Source organism: Salvelinus alpinus, chromosome 4 (assembly GCF_045679555.1).
Source record: "Salvelinus alpinus chromosome 4, SLU_Salpinus.1, whole genome shotgun sequence".
Taxonomy (NCBI): Eukaryota; Metazoa; Chordata; class Actinopteri; order Salmoniformes; family Salmonidae; genus Salvelinus; species Salvelinus alpinus.
Window position 1 is genome coordinate 33,987,417 of NC_092089.1, and position 16,782 is coordinate 34,004,198.

The 16,782-nt window shown below is 44.4% G+C and overlaps 1 protein-coding gene across 6 annotated transcripts in view; it reads left to right on the top strand.

Annotated features, from left to right (window-relative positions):
* pou2f2b (POU class 2 homeobox 2b) overlaps positions 1-16,782 on the top strand; it is a 108,968-nt gene continuing 92,186 nt past the window's right edge. For 2 of the 6 annotated variants that reach the window (XM_071396736.1, XM_071396737.1), the window contains exon 1: positions 21-72. In XM_071396736.1, coding sequence (XP_071252837.1) covers positions 36-72 — 37 coding nt within the window. In that variant the 5' untranslated portion in view covers positions 21-35. Of the gene's footprint in view, positions 73-16,782 lie in introns of all 6 variants that reach the window. The other 4 variants (XM_071396731.1, XM_071396730.1, XM_071396729.1 and 1 more) reach the window with 4 other exon arrangements.

A 16,782-nucleotide genomic window follows, 5' to 3' on the forward strand; every position in this document is an offset into this window, starting at 1 on the left:
ACTCCATCCCTCTCGTGTTCAGACAGGCAGCTCGCATGGCGGGGATCGAGACGTTCACCGATGGAAGCACTGGTAAATTTTCACCTCCAAAAAAAGATAAAGATTTCATATAAGGGCTCAACTTTGCATAGTGATAACTTATCTTTGCATTCTGCTTCCCATGTTTCCCCTCTGCCTCTCCCCATCCTCTCTAAACCCTCCACCTTCTCAAGTATATTGCTTTTCTGTTTCAATCCACAACCAGAAAGACTTTAGTCCAATTTCGAGGCCAACTTGCCTGTGTCATAGAGAGGGAGAGAGAGAAGGAGATGGACAGAGAAATAACGGCCTTAATGATTTCTTGCGCGGGCAGGGATTTTCTTTTTATTGATTAGAAAATAAATTAATTAATGTGGGCAACCCTTTCCCTCTGTCCCTCTCATACCCCCGCGTTCCTTCTCTCGGTGGGCAAATGGCGCTGTCATTCACCTGCTCTGCATGCTGTATTTCTGGTTGTGAATCGCGCGAATATTTGATTTGGAATATGAGTTCGCTCTACATTATGTATGCACGTGCATCATGTGTCTGTCTGTGCTTGCATTCGTTGAATGCGAACATTACGCACAGAATGTTTCCTCTTATCGTTTATTGATATGATATGCTGTGTGTTGGGATTATAATGTCTATTTACATAGCAAGAGTTATTTTATCTTTGCTTTCATGACTGGGGTTTGCGAGGAGTCATTTGATTCAGATGTCCAGCCGGAACGTTACATAACCGTGAGTGGTTATTGAAAGTCGTTTTAGAAATAGGCTACAACCCGAATTCAGTGGAATCCCTTGATGCCGTTTGTTGTTTAATTGTGTATAGTCTTCAAATGTCTGCCATGAGAGAAAAGCCTATATGTTCACCCACTCAATGGACACGAATAGGCTATTATTTGCCCTTGACTCTGACAGTATAAAGACTATGTGTATTTTAGTGTTATTGGGTGGGATTTTTAATCAATGTGGTCGATATTTGTTCGGCAGCTTCCCGATCGCCGCATATAATAGGCTACCTACCACAATAACACGGCCCCTACACGGCCAGTAAGAGTGGTAGTGCGGTTGTAGGGCAGATAGACCGCAGAAGGGAAATCGATGGACAGAGTGAGTTAATTATGAGAAAATCAATTAAGAGGAGGGAATTGAGCCTTTATAAGGCCGAGCACTGAGACAGAGCACCCGCAGAGGAGAGCTGGGGACGGGCGGACACACTCAGCCTGCAGGGCTGGCGGAGGTTCATCCTCTGTCCGCCCGGCTCTGCTCTTCCATTTCGCTCCTTACTCTAGCAAACTGAGCGTTCCATGTGATGTAATAGAACAAAGGCAGTGTGATCTTATCTCTTTTAACCAAAATCTATTCATGAAATACAGTGTTGATCACTGTGTTGAAATGATGATTGTCACGTAGGCTAGTAATGTTTTGTGTTTTTATGTAATGTAATGTAATATTAAGAATTGCATCATCCTGGGAATCGTTGCTATTTGAAACACAGTCTTCTCACACATAACAGCAACTGGGCAGCAGTGTGTGCCTACAACACACACCACACCTCTGCTGCCCAGTTGCTATGTGTGTGCGTGCATGTGCAAGTGTCCATATATTACTGGTGTTGAGCCGCTAACATTCGGAGAACCTATTGCCATTTAGAGGTCATTATGTGGCTCCACGTGCAGTGGTTGATTCACGGACAACTTGCGGTGTAAATAGAGGGACCAAGGACTTGGAGGGACAGACAGACAGGTTCGAGAGAAAAAGACAGGAAGACATGATACACAAAATATTCCCCAGATGCCCCAGGAAGCCCCCCCAAACCGTAGTCCACTTGTTAATGCGCAACAGACACTGGTCAGCGGTCAGATATAGATGTTTCAGACAGGGTTTGAGCTGAGACAGAGAGAAGCTTTAGGATAGGCCTAATTGTCAACCACGCAAACACACTTTTAATCAGATATTGGGTGATAGTTTGTTAGCTGGAATATAATGTTTAAATATTAACGGTCTTGCTGCTATGGGCTATATTTCGGTAAAGTCCACACAATACACAGGTCTACAGTCCAGTGTAGGCTATTTTAATATTATGGGTTTACATCTCTATATCTGCCTACATAGGCCTACAATATTATATAATAATGTGGTGTAAAAAATATTGAATGTTCGTGTGTGGTGCCGTGCGTATTAGTTATTTGGTAAAAATGGAGAAAGAATTGTGTGCACCTAGAATATTCCAATGTGATTTAATACATTCCACATAAAGTAGGCCTATACTGTATAGCTCTCTCATTTTTTACATCTCAAAGTCGTGATGGTGATGAGTTTTAAAAGTATTCAGTTAGCCTGCAGATACATAGGCTATGTATTCAGTAAGCATATGAAGCAAGTCTGGTTAGCGTTTTCCCCCAATCTCTTTTAAATTCGGTAAAGGGGAAACCCACTCTGCTCTGTTCTTAATCCAGTCAATTGACTAACGATGATAATTTGAGGGTTGGTTGTTTGACTATGCTATACATCTCTCTTTAACTAGTGAGAATACAATATGTCAAGTTTAAACGTTAAGTGAAAAACGATGGTGTGTGTGTGTGTGTGTGTGTGTGTGTGTGTGTGTGTGTGTGTGTGTGTGTGTGTGTGTGTGTGTGTGTGTGTGTGTGTGTGTGTGTGTGTGTGTGTGTGTTAAAGCACCTGAATATGTGCACTGGAATACAATTAAACACGATTTTCTGAATATGGTTATGTAATAGCATATGCATATTTGCATTCAAAATTCAGTTGATAATACAAAAAAAGAAAGAAAAGTCTTACAATTGCACTACCCTATTATAAAAATAATAATAATAATAATATTTGAATGCAAAATGTAATAGGCCTGTTTGAACGCAAATGAGAGATAAGACAAGGAAAGTCATTGAATGTAATATAGTTTCAAGAACCCCCAGAACTTCCAGAGATAATTTTCAGAATGTTCATATTATTGTGGTTTTAGGAAAGTCATAGGAACAAAGTAGGCCTCTCTAAAATGACGAACTAACCCTTAACCAGAGAACGTTAGGATTTCCTTATCATGCTTTTATAATAGGCTGTATTTCCTAATGCAGACATGTAAAATACCCATGTATCTGTGAATATGGAACGATATTTGCGCTTTAAAAAGCCCTCCTTTTCGCTGGAACACTAAATGTTCCACATAGCATGTCTTCAAATGCTTAGGCAATGTGATTCAATTCCCTGATTCCAACCACAGTATGGCTGTTCTGAGGGATTCCAACCACAGTATGGCTGTTCTGAGTGATTCCAACCACAGTATGGCTGTTCTGAGATTCAGTGTTTTTATGTCTATATCTGGAATATTTAAAAACCATGAAACAAGACTTTAACGATGTTATTGCTGTTAGATGAATATATATATTCGTTAGCATTAGCTATGTAGGCCTATATTCATTTTGTATATTTATATGTATTTGTTCTTGTGCACAGGGCAACATTACGTTTCATTCTGCTTATTCATTTGCGTTTTGTAACTTTGACACTATCTGCAAGAAGGTGTTTTGCACCATTTGTTGGTGTGCATTCTTTCGCACGCGTTCAAAGAGATTGGACTTCTCTTAAAAAAGCAGATTGTTCACATAGGCTACCCTATAATTATAAAGTTTAGCCTGCATGACGTAAATTATTGCATGAAGCCCAGATGCTGCAAAAAGCTTATAACGTGTGAAAAAGCCTATAACATGTCGGAAGGGATCTGCATTAGTTTAGCATAATGACACAGGAGAGATATTTCAGAGAAAACATTTTTGGAGAATGAATGGAGAATTGTTTATACATAATATTCAAATCTACATATATATATATATTTTAAATGCTTTCATTTTATATTTCCCAGTGCAATATTCATGGAGACAATTACACAGGTTGTACTAATTTATTGTTGCTCGAATTTTAAGATATACACCATGCATAACGGGACAAATTTTAACCACTTTGCAACGAAACTTGCATATTAAAAAATATATACAAATTCTGAAGGAATGTCAGAGTCTTCATTCTCTAGTCAATCGATCTAAAAAAATCTCTGAGATATATACCACAAACATATACCACAAACATGAACTAAAATGTGTTGATACGTCATTTACAATAGATGCTATCGGACCAAATGTCTTTGAACTTGAACTAATGATCAGAATTAAATGAACTACGATATTATAATTCCAATAAGCAAAAGCTGTGTAGCCTACAAGTCTACGTCGTTATACATACCATACGACATGCAATATTCAATCAAACTGACGTGAAACAAACTGTTGTTAATCTATTTTCCTGGACTGTTATTTTGTAAATATGTTCTATAGTCTTACTGTATGTCAGAGAATACTTCGGCTACCTATCCAAATATAGGGTAAACGTAGCCTGTTGTGTTAGAGGTTACACATGTTTTTAAAACAGTCTTTTAATTGTATAGTAAGCTATTTTTGATGTTTCAAAACTAAACCCTCAATTGATCTAAAACGGTGGATATGGTTGGTGAGTAGCCTATATAGGATATTTTTATGCAACCGAACAGGCTAAAATGATTGGGCTATGCAATGTAGCCTAATATCTGAAACCAAGTCCTAAATCGTTTCTTGGGACCTTATATTAGAGCTCAGTTGGCAGGTGTACTTCACAAATCCTCATAGGTTTATTGCACCAGCTATTTTCAGTGTCTCAACTTTACAAGTTATAGGCTAAGATAACTTATAAAACGAGGATACATTGTCTATAGATTTTTCGTTATAGTTCCGATCATTATCAGCACCATAGGCCGTACTAAAATGAATCAATTTTCTGCGCACGATTCTCCCAGCAAATGGTGTTGGGTCTCTCCGCGGCCCGGAGCACAATGCAGTAATGACCCGCGGGTCAAAGGCCGCTTGGTCAGTCCCTCAATTAAAGCGGAAAAATTGCAATTGCACGTCGTAGCCTTTCTGCGACAAGAAGGGACTAGTGTTGACCGTTAGACCTCGGGATATGTGCCATATTGCTATACGGGTTTTTTCCACCATACTTCTTCTCTTTGTTCGACTTAAAAATACATTATAACATGGGTTAAATCAATTCGTTTTGTTGGATTGTATTTAACATAAAGAGCCCATATTTTACAATAAAGTAATTTAGCAATATAAAATGTCTGCAGAGAGGCATATATATTTGTTAGAAGTTGTAGGCTATGCCTTTATAAAAGCTGCTACATACCCTAGTCAGTAGGCTATCATTGCTTTTAGTTGGAAATATTTTTCGGGAAATATTAAATAGGTAAAGTGGATGAAGGAATAACTGTGGAAATATTAAGCACATTTTTGGGGGGAATGTAAGCTATATGCCTATTGTAATATATGTTAATGTAATTGATCGTGGTGCTTTTGTTTTTGTGATACTTTGATGCTGCGGTTGTTCAACATATCGCTCGTTATTTTTCCACTCCACACCACATGATAGAAATGTCATGAACCCTCCAGCGTCGGTTGCTATTGAATAGTATCCGATTCCTAGTAAATTCATGACTAAATCACGATCATTGCTCTATCGATTGGCTTGATAAATCCTTGTAATCACCCGACATTTTCGCATTGGCAAAAGCGTTGACTTTCTTGCCAAACCAGCTTTATCTGCCAATAGGTTTTAAATAAGTGACAGGAAAGAAGTGATAAATTGATCAACAATGACCACAATGAAACGGGCTCTTGTGAGGACACACATGCCCTTTCTGTGAGTGTGTCTGTGGTCTGTGTGTGGTTAGAATATGATCAAGCCTGGGGTCAGAGTTCAGGATCATCCCAGACAGACAGGACCCTGGGAGACAGAGTGACCTCTGCGTTTAAACTGGGGTGGGGGAGGAGAGAGAGGACAACCGGGAAGGAGAGACGGACAGGGGAAGGAGAGAGGAACAGGAGAAGGAGGAAAGGGTAGGAGACCGAGGGACAGGGTGAAGGAGATGAGGAGAGAGGGGGGAAGAAGCAGTGAGTTAGGGACTGAAAGGTGGTGAGAGAGGGAGGAAGAAGTGAGATGGGGAGTTGAAGGGGAGAGGTGTGAGAGAGAGAGAGAGAGAGAGAGAGAGAGAGAGAGAGAGAGAGAGAGAGAGAGAGAGAGAGAGAGAGAGAGAGAGAGAGAGAGAGAGAGAGAGAGAGAGAGAGAGAGAGAGAGAGAGAGAGAGAGAGAGAGAGAGAGAGAGAGAGAGAGAGAGAGAGAGAGAGAGAGAGAGAGAGAGAGAGAGAGACAGATCCACCCACAGGGATGATCATTGAATATAACTTGGTTTGTCCATGTATGTTCCAGCAGCGGTCTGGTCTAGATGTGGTCCCTCCTGCTCCTGCTGCTAGATGCAGTGAATTAACACCTGACCCTGGCTTCTGACCCCACTCCCCTTCCCACTGCTACACACAGCTACCCCCAGCAGCAGCAGCAAATGTGTGTTATCTAGCCTGGACACACACACACACACACACACAACACACACACACACACACACACACACACACACACAATGTAGTGAATTATATAGTGAATATATGAGGAAGTGGATTGAGAGGATGGTTCTCTTTACACACAACCCCAGATCCTGCCTTCCAATCCCACAGTCACAACCCCAGATCCTGCCTTCCAATCCCACAGTCACAACCCCAGATCCTGCCTTCCAATCCCACAGTCACAACCCCTGATCCTGCCTTCCAATCCCACAGTCACAACCCCAGATCCTGCCTTCCAATCCCACAGTCACAACCCCTGATCCTGCCTTCCAATCCCACAGTCACAACCCCTGATCCTGCCTTCCAATCCCACAGTCACAACCCCTGATCCTGCCTTCCAATCCCACAGTCACAACCCCTGATCCTGCCTTCCAATCCCACAGTCACAACCCCTGATCCTGCCTTCCAATCCCACAGTCACAACCCCAGATCCTGCCTTCCAATCCCACAGTCACAACCCCTGATCCTGCCTTCTAATCCCACAGTCACAACCCCTGATCCTGCCTTCCAATCCCACAGTCACAACCCCAGATCCTGCCTTCCAATCCCACAGTCACAACCCCTGATCCTGCCTTCCAATCCCACAGTCACAACCCCTGATCCTGCCTTCCAATCCCACAGTCACAACCCCTGATCCTGCCTTCTAATCCCACAGTCACAACCCCTGATCCTGCCTTCCAATCCCACAGTCACAACCCCTGATCCTGCCTTCCAATCCCACAGTCACAACCCCTGATCCTGCCTTCCAATCCCACAGTCACAACCCCTGATCCTGCCTTCCAATCCCACAGTCACAACCCCTGATCCTGCCTTCCAATCCCACAGTCACAACCCCCGATCCTGCCTTCCAATCCCACAGTCACAACCCCTGATCCTGCCTTCCAGTCCCACAGTCACAACCCCTGATCCTGCCTTCCAATCCCACAGTCACAACCCCTGATCCTGCCTTCCAGTCCCACAGTCACAACCCCTGATCCTGCCTTCCAATCCCACAGTCACAACCCCCGATCCTGCCTTCTAATCCCACAGTCACAACCCCTGATCCTGCCTTCTAATCCCACAGTCACAACCCCTGATCCTGCCTTCCAATCCCACAGTCACAACCCCTGATCCTGCCTTCCAATCCCACAGTCACAATCCCTGATCCTGCCTTCTAATCCCACAGTCACAACCCCTGATCCTGCCTTCCAATCCCACAGTCACAACCCCAGATCCTGCCTTCCAATCCCACAGTCACAACCCCTGATCCTGCCTTCCAATCCCACAGTCACAACCCCTGATCCTGCCTTCCAATCCCACAGTCACAACCCCTGATCCTGCCTTCCAATCCCACAGTCACAACCCCAGATCCTGCCTTCCAATCCCACAGTCACAACCCCTGATCCTGCCTTCCAGTCCCACAGTCACAACCCCTGATCCTGCCTTCCAATCCCACAGTCACAACCCCTGATCCTGCCTTCCAGTCCCACAGTCACAACCCCTGATCCTGCCTTCCAATCCCACAGTCACAATCCCTGATCCTGCCTTCTAATCCCACAGTCACAACCCCTGATCCTGCCTTCCAATCCCACAGTCACAACCCCAGATCCTGCCTTCCAATCCCACAGTCACAACCCCTGATCCTGCCTTCCAATCCCACAGTCACAACCCCTGATCCTGCCTTCCAATCCCACAGTCACAACCCCTGATCCTGCCTTCCAATCCCACAGTCACAACCCCAGATCCTGCCTTCCAATCCCACAGTCACAACCCCTGATCCTGCCTTCCAGTCCCACAGTCACAACCCCTGATCCTGCCTTCCAATCCCACAGTCACAACCCCTGATCCTGCCTTCCAGTCCCACAGTCACAACCCCTGATCCTGCCTTCCAATCCCACAGTCACAACCCCAGATCCTGCCTTCTAATCCCACAGTCACAACCCCTGATCCTGCCTTCTAATCCCACAGTCACAACCCCTGATCCTGCCTTCCAATCCCACAGTCACAATCCTGAGAGATCTCAGTGTCACTGCCTTAGACCATAATGGCCATAAAATAATAATCTTATCTCCACGCAATGACCAGAGAGGTAAAGCAGCTGTCACCCCCACAAACAAACCCCAGACCCATCCCTAGCCCCAGACCCATCCCTAGCCCCAGCTCAAACCCTAGCCCCAGCCCAAACCCATCCCCAGACTCACTCCTAGCACTAGACCAAGTCCCGTCCCTTGCTCAAGCCCTGGGTTCAATATGCCCTTGCTCCAACCCCAGTACAGTCCAGTCTCCTAACCTCATTGTCTTCTGCTGGACTGATGGTTACACTGTGTGATAAACAGTCCAATGGTCCCTCGGTCATTACATGGTGCAGTACCGGCCTCTGACCTGTGAGTGGCAGTAGAGAGCAGGTGGTCTGGATCGGTTAGGTTTCCTAACGATCTTCCCAGTTAGACAGAGGAGGAAGGGAGTAAAGAGGGAGGGAGCAGCACAGAGGAGAGGAAGGAAAACAGATGAAGCAGAAAAATACCTATTTTTATCCCTGCCCTCTCTGTCAAAGCTCTTTGTCTGTCTCTTCCTTCACTCCTCCTCTTACGTTGTCCTTCTCTTTCTCACTCCCCCAATCCTCGTCCTTTTCCACACACTTGTTCCTTAATCCCAAATATATCTCTCTCACTACCCCTCTCTCAATTGTTCTGCTTCTGCCTCTCTCTACTCCTCCTCTATCACTCCCAAACATGCCACCTCTCAGTATAACCCCTTTTAAACACTTCAGATATAGTGATGCTGATGATTGGATAGTACAAGTACTGCATATATGTTATCATGATGTTTTTTTGTGGTAGTTATACTAGTAGTGTAGCAGCAGTTAATGTTGCTGTACTAAACTCATTTGTCTATTTTTTCCACATTTCTTTATTTTTCTTTCTCTCTCTTCTGCCGTCTACTCCTTTCAGTCTTTCATTATTTTCTTCTTTGTCATCATCCATCCATACTGTTTTGGTCTCTTCTCACCCGCTGCTTACCTCTCGTATTCTTCTGTTTCTCTATGTGTAGTTCATATTACTCTGTTAGGCTGTGACAAAATGCCACAATCACCATTGACTCAGTTGCTATTTAAGTGAATTAAATCAAACCAATTATAACATTTATAAATTATTACAGAGTTTGTTACCAGAGTCTGAACCTCATTCTCTTCAGTGTACCTGCTAGGGGAGAGTGTTTTTGTCTTGGCCTGGAAATATCGAGCTCACACCCATTTTAGACTCTGCAGCCATTTTGTAGAATGTGTTAAATTTTCTGTGATTTGTCTGCAGTCGTCAGTCTCTCCAGTTGGCCAGTGTTGCTTTCTATTGTGTTTGGATTCTGTTGTGGTACAAAGATACGTAACTATTGATATTACAGTGTTCTTACCTTTATATAATCAATTATGTGAACATAAGAGATGTGTCATTGGGATTAAATCTTCTAAATGGCCACTTCAAAAGGGTTAGGGTTATGGTTAGTGACAATACACTGGATTTAAACATATACCTCAGCTCTTTTTAAATTGATTCGCTGGGATCCATGGCTCTGTCAGTCATAGGTTATCATATCAAATGGAATGTTGTTTTTAAAACCTGTCAATGGTTTCAATAGTGCAGCATTTCATTGTGTAAAGCAAGCAATGAAAGACTTGAGACAAAAGAGCTTCGGAGAAAGACGCTTAAGGGGAAAATATTTCTGAGAGGGATGAGAGAGCCAAATACTGAGTCTGGATCATTTCCCCATATCCTCCTACTTTGTATGGTGCAGATATTGGACCTAAAGCGAGAAATTGGGATTCCGTTTCCTTATAATGGCAACATGTGTCTGTCAGACTGAAATAGGTCTGTTATACGGAACCAATGCTTCTAGACTACTCTACCCTTCCTCTCAGTAGGCCCTTTTTCCATCTCTCTCTTTCTCTCCATTTCTCTGCCTCCCCACCATTTCTCCCTCTCCCTCTCTCCCCTGCCTGTCTCCTTTCTCTCTCTCTCCTTCTTCCCTTTTCCCTGACGTCTCCTTCCCCATCATAGCCATGGCAGCGTAGAGGGAAGGGTTATGATTAGGCTGTAAAGCAGAATCATGTTTGCTATGCCCTGGCTGCATGCTGTCCATGATGGACCTATGCTGGATAGACAACACCATGGAAGGATATCTGACTGGAAAATAAATCCAGTTCAATTCATACGCCTCTCACTTTCATTTTCCCTGTGTGTTAAACGTCTGAAAAGGGATTGGTGAAAAGGATGTCAGAGTTCTGTTGGGTGCTTTGGCTGAGCTGTCACAGTCCAATGTGTTTGTATGATTATCAAATTCCCAACACAAATGCACAGATCCTATTGCGTTTTGGAGATATCATGTTTTTAAATGATTTATGTTTGTCTTTATCATGAATATCAATATGATTTGACAGATCTGCAGAAAATCTATTTCCAAACATGCATGAATCCTACTTAGCTTTGAAGATATGATATGTAGGATGTATTTAATGCAGTAAATTGAAACTAATTCATAAATGATCCCTGTTTATCTGGAGATGGCTAGGCCTTTGAATACCATGCATATGAATATGATTGAGCTTTTTAAATATCATGCACAGCAATATAGAGCTTTTTAAATATCATGCACAGCAATATTGAGCTTTTTAAATATCATGCACATCAATATTGAGCTTTTTAAATATCATGCACATCAAATATTGAGCTTTTTAAATATCATGCACATCAATATTGAGCTTTTTAAATATCATGTATATGAGTTTGATTCAGGGCTGTACTGTTAGATGTAGCCTGTAGCTGTCTGTCAGAGCGATCTCACTGATGTACTGCGGCTAGCTGCTGTGTTTGTTGTAACTCATCCTGTTTTCAGCCTTTCATTTTTTACACAAGGGGAAAATGAGGAAGAGAATAAAAGCAACATATGAAAACTAAAACATGACAGAGAGGAGAGAGAGAGAGAGAGAGAGGGAGGAGAGGAAGGAGAGGAAGAGGAACAGAGGAAGGAGAGGCAATCTATAAAAACAAGAGGTCTTTCAAAAGTAAAGGATGAAAGCTAGTCCGGCTGTTATTTTTGACAAATGATCCTTGTGTGGTGCAGCCCTAAAGAGACAGGTAGTGGTACATAATGTTTTGCTACTTGAGAACACTGTGGCTAGTTTTGGCTGAAGACTGAATAACACAGTAGTAACACATTTGAAACATGCTATTTTTCCAGTTTTTCAGAGCAATTTGTATGTCATGACCATCATTTCTATCCGTTTGATTAAAATATAGGTCTATGTGGTATGATGGTCAATGACAATTACATAATTAATGTCTAAATATTTATTTCAGTGGTCTATGTGAATTACCATTGATAGAGTTACTACCATAGAAATATAACCCATGGATATCTATTTATGAGAAGACATTTACGGTCCACACTCACTCACTCCCCTTAATGGAGGCCAGTGCACCAATCAGAGACACCTGCATTAGAGTGAAACTGCCATCTACTCACAGCCATTTTGAGTCCCCTCTCTGACCCTGCGGTCCAGCGTTCGAGGTAACATCCATGCTCTCCTGTTTCTGACTAGAGAGACAATGAGGCCTGAATACAGAGCACAGCAGTGGGGGGGTTGGAGACATACATTAGATCTACTTAAACATCTCAGTCATTTAGCTGACGCTCTTATCCAGAACAACGTGCAGTAGTGAGTGCATACATTTTCTTACTCCCCCCATACTGGTCCCCTGTGGGAATCAAACCCACCACACTGGTGTTGCAAACACCATGCTCTACCAACTGAGCCACATGGGACCTGTATTAAAGATGCACTCCAGCTATTTTGGAACTTTTCTTGTTGAAAAACACTATCTCTCGTGTAAATACAGTAATGTACACACACCCAGGGGTGAAAAATAGTGTTGAGCAAAGAAAGTGGTAACTTTATGGATTAGGCCATTCAAGGAGTTTGTCTGATGAAGCCCTCTGATGTCATCAGCCTCCCCCCTTTCTTGAGGAACAAAAGAGGAAAGCCCCCCCACTTGTACCATGTCACGACTTACCTGTACCACCTATTGAGATGTGCCTTTTGTTAAGAAGATCAGGTGTTAAATGAGCTGAAAAGGAGACTGGAGTGCCACTTTAAACTGAACTATTGTATGAAGTTCTCTTACAGGGAATCAGAGTCTGACAGAATGTCAATCTGTGGTGGAATGTGTGTGTCAGTGTTGGCGCATCTGTGTATTTTCAACTGGTGTCTCCTGGCGTATCAATAGGTTAATAGCCGTGGTGTCAGTGTCACAGACTGCCTGATTAGTTGTGTGCTCACTAATCTAGACCCAGCCTGGGAACTATTGGCTCCCTATTGATTTTAGCACGGTGAGCAGCCACAAGATAGAGGGAGGCCAGCTCTATTGATTGACCCCAAATGACCCCCCACCCCCCCCATCAACGTCTCCTCGCTCAATTCCTGCCTCCTTATTGGACGTCTGGTCTGACAAACACTCAATGTGATTGGACGGTTCAGTGAGGTAGAGTTTCTTGGTTGGATCTACCAGACTTGTAAAGAGCTGGTTGTTTTTGGAGGTGAGTCAGGTGTTGTTGATGGATCGTGTCATGGGGTTCAGTGTGTTGTTGATGGATCGTGTCATGGGGTTCAGTGTGTTGTTGATGGATCGTGTCATGGGGTTCAGTGTGTTGTTGATGGATCGTGTCATGGGGTTCAGTGTGTTGTTGATGGATCGTGTCATAGGGTTCAGTGTGTTGTTGATGGATCGTGTCATGGGGTTCAGTGTGTTGTTGATGGATCGTGTCATGGGGTTCAGTGTGTTGTTGATGGATTGTGTCATGGGGTTCAGTGTGTTGTTGATGGATCGTGTCATGGGGTTCAGTGTGTTGTTGATGGATCGTGTCATGGGGTTCAGTGTGTTGTTGATGGATCGTGTCATGGGGTTCAGTGTGTTGTTGATGGATCGTGTCATGGGGTTCAGTGTGTTGTTGATGGATCGTGTCATGGGGTTCAGTGTGTTGTTGATGGATCGTGTCATGGGGTTCAGTGTGTTGTTGATGGATCGTGTCATGGGGTTCAGTGTGTTGTTGATGGATCGTGTCATGGGGTTCAGTGTGTTGTTGATGGATCGTGTCATGGGGTTCAGTGTGTTGTTGATGGATCGTGTCATGGGGTTCAGTGTGTTGTTGATGGATCGTGTCATGGGGTTCAGTGTGTTGTTGATGGATCGTGTCATGGGGTTCAGTGTGTTGTTGATGGATCGTGTCATGGGGTTCAGTGTGTTGTTGATGGATCGTGTCATGGGGTTCAGTGTGTTGTTGATGGATCGTGTCATGGGGTTCAGTGTGTTGTTGATGGATCGTGTCATGGGGTTCAGTGTGTTGTTGTGTTGGATTAAAGACAGTGGGAATTTCTGGATTTCCTGGAAGATTGACTCAACTGAATGAAGGTCAGAATTGTCTGTATGTCAGAATCCAACCAGTCGTGTATGTTGTTGCCTTCCTCCACTCTGACTGCATTTGATGACTTGGGGGATCAGGTTGTGATCAGATTTAGGAATCAAACCATTTGATAAGAGAATGATCCCATTGATGACACTGTGGAGCCCTGTGCTTGGTTCTGACTACACCACAGTTGTGGGCTTGTGTCTGACATTGGCCACATACAGTATTCTGGATATTTGCTTTGGATAAAAGCATCAGCTTTTATGATCATATTTTTATTGTTTGGTTTCGTCTAGCATTACACGAGAGTTAGAAAAAGCCAAGAAGATACATTTAACATGAATTCATCGTAAAAGACTGATACTTGATGCATGCCAGAACCCAGTTGTCTTTGGTGTGACCACCTCATCTGTTCCCTGTTGACTTCTGTTTATTTCCATTCCCATCCCTCACTTCTCCCAGCCTCGCTCCACCCATCCCTCACTCCTCCCAGCCTCGCTCCACCCATCCCTCACTCCTCCCAGCCTCGCTCCACCCATCCCTCACTCCTCCCAGCCTCGCTCCACCCATCCCTCACTCCTCCCAGCCTCACTCCACCCATCCCTCACTCCTCCCAGCCTCGCTCCACCCATCCCTCACTCCTCCCAGCCTCGCTCCACCCATCCCTCTCTCCTCCCAGCCTCGCTCCACCCATCCCACACTCCTTCCAGCCTCGCTCCACCCATCCCTCACTCCTCCCAGCCCCGCTCCACCCATCCCTCACTCCTCCCAGCCCCGCTCCACCCATCCCTCACTCCTCCCAGCCTCGCTCCACCCATCCCTCACCCCTCCCAGCCTCGCTCCACCCATCCCTCACTCCTCCCAGCCTCGCTCCACCCATCCCTCACTCCTCCCAGCCTCGCTCCACCCATCCCTCACTCCTCCCAGCCTCGCTCCACCCATCCCTCACTCCTCCCAGCCTCGCTCCACCCATCCCTCTCTCCTCCCAGCCTCGCTCCACCCATCCCTCTCTCCTCTCTTCCCCCAGGCTAAGCTTGGGGCTCTCCCTCCTGATCCTTTCCTTCCCATCTATCACTTCATCTCATCCCTCTCTGTCTGCCTCTGATATCCCCATTCCTCTCTTCCCTCCATCCCTCTCTTCCTGCCTCTGTGTGTAAGCAAGAGAGAGGAGGTTGTTAAACATTTTTCTTCCCCCTAATTGTTTTGACTGTGCTGATTGGCATCCCGATTAGTCCCATTGATTTCCTGGCACTAAGTGCATTGATTTTTACATTTCTTATTGATCCCTGCTCTAAATCTCCCACACATTCACTCACACACAGCCTGGCTGCTCGCAGAGGGAACGAGAGAGTGAAGAAGAGAGGAGAGAGGGGAAGAGAGAGAGGGTTAGGTACACAGACTGGCCAGAGACACTACAGTGCATTAAAAGTGAGAGAAACAGAGAGAGAATGTGAGGAGGAACTGGGAAACGAGAGAGAACGAGAGAGATTCCATTTAACCTAGAGACCGACATTTCATGAGTGGGCACAACTATATGGTAGATGGATGGATGGATGGATGGATGGATGGATGGATGGATGGATGGATGGACAGACAGATGGATTTTATTTAACCAGGTAGGCCAGTTGAGAACAAGTTCTCATTTACAACTGCGACCTGGCCAAGATAAAGCAAAGCAGTGTGACAAAAAACAACAACACAGAGTTACACATGGGATTAACAAACGTACAGTCAATAACAATAGAAAATCTATATACAGTGTGTGCAAATGGAGTAAGGAGGTAAGGCAATAAATAGGCCATATCACATTGGGTGAGGCGGGTTGCCGGAAGGTATATTTAATTTAAAAATGGAAAAAGAGATTGAAATATATTGAAATATATACAAAAAAAGACGAAAAAAACTAAATTTACACGGGACAATGACAAACCGTCTACACTGCTACGCCATCTTGATGGCATGGAGTCAGTCTGTCTTGATGGCATGGAGTCAGTCTGTCTTGATGGCATGGAGTCAGTCTGTCTTGATGGCATGGAGTCAGTCTGTCTTGATGGCATGGAGTCAGTCTGTCTTGATGGCATGGAGTCAGTCTGTCTTGATGGCATGGAGTCAGTCTGTCTTTATGGCATGGAGTCAGTCTGTCTTTATGGCATGGAGTCAGTCTGTCTTTATGGCATGGAGTCAGTCTGTCTTGATGGCATGGAGTCAGTCTGTCTTGATGGCATGGAGTCAGTCTGTCTTTATGGCATGGAGTCAGTCTGTCTTTATGGCATGGAGTCAGTCTGTCTTGATGGCATGGAGTCAGTCTGTCTTGATGGCATGGAGCCAGTCTGTCTTGATGGCATGGAGTCAGTCTGTCTTGATGGCATGGAGTCAGTCTGTCTTGATGGCATGGAGTCAGTCTGTCTTTATGGCATGGAGTCAGTCTGTCTTTATGGCATGGAGTCAGTCTGTCTTTATGGCATGGAGTCAGTCTGTCTTGATGGCATGGAGTCAGTCTGTCTTGATGGCATGGAGTCAGTCTGTCTTTATGGCATGGAGTCAGTCTGTCTTTATGGCATGGAGTCAGTCTGTCTTGATGGCATGGAGTCAGTCTGTCTTGATGGCATGGAGTCAGTCTGTCTTGATGGCATGGAGTCAGTCTGTCTTGATGGCATGGAGTCAGTCTGTCTTTATGGCATGGAGTCAGTCTGTCTATATGGCATGGAGTCAGTCTGTCTTTATGGCATGGAGTCAGTCTGTCTATATGGCATGGAGTCAGTCTGTCTTGATGGCATGGAGTCAGTCTGTCTTGATGGCATGGAGTCATTCTGTCTTGATGGCA